This window comes from Papaver somniferum, chromosome 2, assembly GCF_003573695.1.
Source record: "Papaver somniferum cultivar HN1 chromosome 2, ASM357369v1, whole genome shotgun sequence".
Classification (NCBI taxonomy): Eukaryota; Viridiplantae; Streptophyta; class Magnoliopsida; order Ranunculales; family Papaveraceae; genus Papaver; species Papaver somniferum.
The window spans coordinates 166119718-166124013 of record NC_039359.1 but is presented as its reverse complement, the minus strand read 5'-3'; the positions used below and the strand labels follow the sequence as shown (position 1 = coordinate 166124013).

The 4296-nt window shown below is 37.6% G+C and overlaps 1 protein-coding gene across 1 annotated transcript; it reads left to right on the top strand.

The window, feature by feature from the left end:
* Window positions 1-631: 631 nt before the first annotated feature.
* LOC113354237 (cytochrome b561 and DOMON domain-containing protein At5g47530-like) lies at window positions 632-2310 on the top strand. Its single transcript, XM_026597638.1, has 3 exons — window positions 632-1354; window positions 1495-1749; window positions 1843-2310. Exons 1-3 carry the CDS (start codon window positions 728-730, stop codon window positions 2176-2178), a joined length of 1218 nt encoding a protein of 405 aa, XP_026453423.1. The 5' UTR covers window positions 632-727; the 3' UTR covers window positions 2179-2310.
* Window positions 2311-4296: the final 1986 nt, after the last annotated feature.

The window sequence follows — 4296 nt, the reverse complement described above, 5'->3', positions numbered from 1 at the left end:
ATGCTAACCGCCGAGCAACAAAACTATGCCGTACGGTGCTGTTTAGAAACGGACCAAATCTCTTCCATTTTTGTAATAGGTTAGTTGTTATGCTTGGATAGAATTTGTGTTTTCGCTAACCTAGAACCAATTCAAAGCCAATAAGAGAGTAAGTAAGACACACAGCTCGGGGAATTTCAAATAATATTATTAAAGGGTTAGTTAAGCTCCTCCCAACAATAAGTACAGCATTTCCAGCTAACCAGGAACAAGATATTATTGTCCTCATTGTAACGTGGGTGAAACCAAAACACGTTATTCTGTTGAACTCCAAAAGTTTCCAGCCGTACTAATTTTCATTAGCCAAGTAAGGACATGGGTTGGTCTTCTTCACTTATACTACTATTAGGTCAACAAAAGGAAACAAATAATTTCATACCTTAAATCATTGAGCTTGAGCAGTTCTGGGACTTTGAGTTAGTAGCACACAAAAAAGTGGGAGTTGTTAAGATCACTATTAGAAAAATCTCTTTAACTTTCAAAATTCACTTCCAACCCAGAAAACAACACAAATAATTTCCCGCAGTCTCCTAGAATACTCAACCAGTCAACTACTCCCAACCCCCCATTTCCATTAAAACCCCCCATTTCTATCACTTTCTCCAATCACCATCTAATCCACCCGTAACCCACATTTCAATTGCATAGGGAGAGCTACTCATACAATTTCTGGCTGTATCCACTACCCATGTCTGGTCTCAACACAATGTTGATATCACTAACTATACTTTTCTCTCTCATTTTCTCAACAAGCAATGCTCAAACATGTACAAACTATACATTTTCTAGTAACAAAATATACAGTTCTTGCAATGATTTACCAGTACTAAACGCATATCTACACTGGAACTATAATTCTACGTCGAAAACGATGGATATTGCTTTCCGCCACACCAACATGACTTCCTCAAAATGGGTTGCTTGGGGTATAAACCCAACAGCAAAAGGAATGATTGGGACACAAGCTTTAGTTGCATTTCAAGATTCTAATGGAACATTAAAAGCTTTTACTTCTTCGGTTACTGGTTATACTACTCAGTTACAGCAAGGAAATCTTACTTTTGGTGTTCCATTGATTTCAGCTCAACTTGTTAATAATGAAATCACTATTTTTGCAACTCTGGAGCTTCTTAGTAGTAATACTTCTACTATAACTCAGTTATGGCAAGAAGGTCCTGTTAAAGGTGATTCTTTGATGGCTCATGTTACTTCTGGAGATAATATCAAATCAGTCGACACTTTGGATCTCCTCTCTGGCCAAGCTACCACAACCCTTAGTGTTAGCGGTGGGAATTCAAGACAAAAACGAAAGAATGTAAGTAATAACCGTGATTATATTCAGATCAATTTGGATCAGAGTGTTGATAAATATATTGTTGACACTTTGAGTTGCTCTATTTTGGAATTACAGAATTGCTAAATGTTTATGCATGGACTGAACTGAAACTTTCGCAGGTGCATGGAGTGCTAAACGCAATAAGTTGGGGTATTCTAATGCCACTTGGAGCCTTAATAGCAAGATACTTGAAGGTGGTTGATTCAGCTGGTCCTGCATGGTTTTACCTTCACATGGCATGCCAACATGTTGCATATGTTGTCGGTGTCACCGGATGGGTTCTAGGTCTAAGACTCGGTTCTGAATCTGTTGGCATTCAATATTCTGCCCATAGATACATTGGCATTGTTCTCTTCTCCCTCGGAACACTTCAGGTACTCTTTGTTTCTTTTTATTTATGACCGGCCCGTCGATGAGATCCCAAGTTTGTGTTGGCTGTAACTTTGTACATAATGGAAAACTTGCAGGTGTTTGCTTTGCTCCTCAGACCAAGTCCGGATCACAAGTACAGATTCTATTGGAATATTTATCATCGTATGACTGGTTATACCGTAATTGTACTCAGTGTAATCAATGTGTTTAAGGGTCTTGATATCTTAGACCCAGAGAAGAATTGGAAATTGATTTATGTCATTATAATCTCAGTGTTGGGTGTTATAGCCATAAACCTTGAAGTCTATAAATGGATTAGAGTGATGAAGATGAAGAAGAACGTCAAATCAGAAAACATGAATCAAGCATACGGTGTGAATGGAGTCAACGGATACAGTGGTAAACCACGACAGTCTAGTGCGGATTTTTAAGATAGGCGTCATCTGTGTGAATTTTTCGGACTTGTTTTGCAATTTTATTGTTACTTTTCCATTCTCAATGTAGGTTAAAACTTGTTCTTTGTTAGATTGGTAAATTTTAATGCTGGAATGTTTTTTTGTGTACTCCATGGTATATGTTCTGTTGGTAAAAAGCATTGTATCTTTCACTTTTATTTATAGATACGCCGCCACTATGAGCATAGACCCTGCAACATGTGCATGTACATTACTCTCTTGGAAGAGAGTGTCCATAATGTAAACTCTAGGATCATATTCTAGAATGGGCAACAAATAGAGGAAACAAAATTTGGCCTTTCATACCGCCAGCAATTTTTTGGGTAATTTGGTTGGAGAGAAACAGGAGGGTGATGACAAGTCAGAGGTATAGAGACAAACATGAACTGATAGTCGAAGTCAAAAGATTCATCTACCAATGGGGTTCCATCAAAAACTGTTTCCCCTAACCACTTTTAGGTATCTCATTACACATTGGGTTGAAATTATGGACTGTAATTAAACTAAACACTGTCCATCTTTGCGCTAAGGGGTATGGGCCTTGGCCTTTGTAATTTCCGTTTTGTAAGATTCTAATATATTCCTCGTTTCTATCAAAAAAAAACCTTCGCCTTTCATAAAAAACAAAAAAGAAATCGGTAGAGCCCCTCGCTACAGCCCGCAAAGCAAAATAACACAACACTAAGGGGATTTTTATATAATGCCCATGTAACGAAATACAATTAATAAAATGTCTATGTTTTTTTTCAAAATTAATTAAATGCCCGTAATTTGATCTTTTTTATCATGTTTTGTTGAAAAAACGGCTAAAAGTGATTAGCTATGTTGTATCAAGCGTCGAGGAAAAATTGGAAAACTACATAAACATACATATTTGGGCGCCTCGCGCGCCTAGACGAGCACTCGGAGCGCCTTTTCCAACATGAGTAGTTAGTGTAGATATGGCATTAAATCAACTTTTACAAAGACCACCAAATCGTTTGACTCGGACCACTTTATTCGGATCGTCTAAGCCTATAACTAAACAAGTCCGGAAAGAACAAACTAAGGCTTAGTTTGGTATTATTGTGTTTTTTATAAAAGCACTTTTCTAATGTGCGTTGTTGTGCTATGCTATGTAAAAAAGAGGAGCTGAACGTTTGGTCAATTATAAATTAACAATTAAAGTTGATTACAAAAGTAATCAAACTGTGTTTGCTAAAATATCTTATTAACTATTGTTTTTGTGGAAAATTAAAAAAACAAACACATCTCTTGAAATAATTTTATCATAACTTTTTGTGTTAAAAATAATAATATTTTTATTTTTTAAATAATAATATTTTTTATTTTTCCAACTACTTTATTTTATTTTCTCTCTCCGGCGACTTTTCTCCGGTGATGGAGAAAAATTTTCAATCGCGGATTCACCATGTTTTCCATTCGTTTTTCCTTTGATTTTTGTTTTCAATCTGTATCTATCACCACGACCCTTTCGTTTTGATTTCATTTTCCTATTTTCTTGTCTGCCGCGTTTTGTTTTTTCTAGGGTTCTAGTTTTTGCACGGAGTTTTTGTTTTCTAGGATTTTGCTCGCAGTCTTCATGCCTAGGTTTACCAGGACTGCTTCCCGCACCTTATCTCAAGCGTCATTGAGTTCTCCTCCATCCTCAGATGATGTTGTTGTAGAGGATATCTTCTGCCATTGTCCTTTCAAGAACATCGATGGCTTCCTGGATGGTGTACACGGTAGAGTTTATGCAAAGGGGTCATTTATAAAACACCTCCATGACAGACACATGTTCTCGGAAGCTAACAAAACCGTCTGCAGGGATTTGATTGCTAATAATCTGAGTGTGTACCTTTCTTGGGAGAAGGTCCTCTGCAGTTTACAGATGTGGCTTTGCTGCAGGTGCATGCATTTTCATGCCTGGAAGAAACCGTGCAAAGGTCGTGACGGAGTGATACATGGATATGTTATAGAAGGGCCTGGTGCAAGTGTAGAGTTTCTCATTCATGGGCTCGATAAGCCAGACGAGGTAAGTACTGATTGTTTGGTTAGTAGTGAGGCAGTTTGCGCTGCTTCTGTGGATGATGGTGGTGGTGTCGTAGAGTC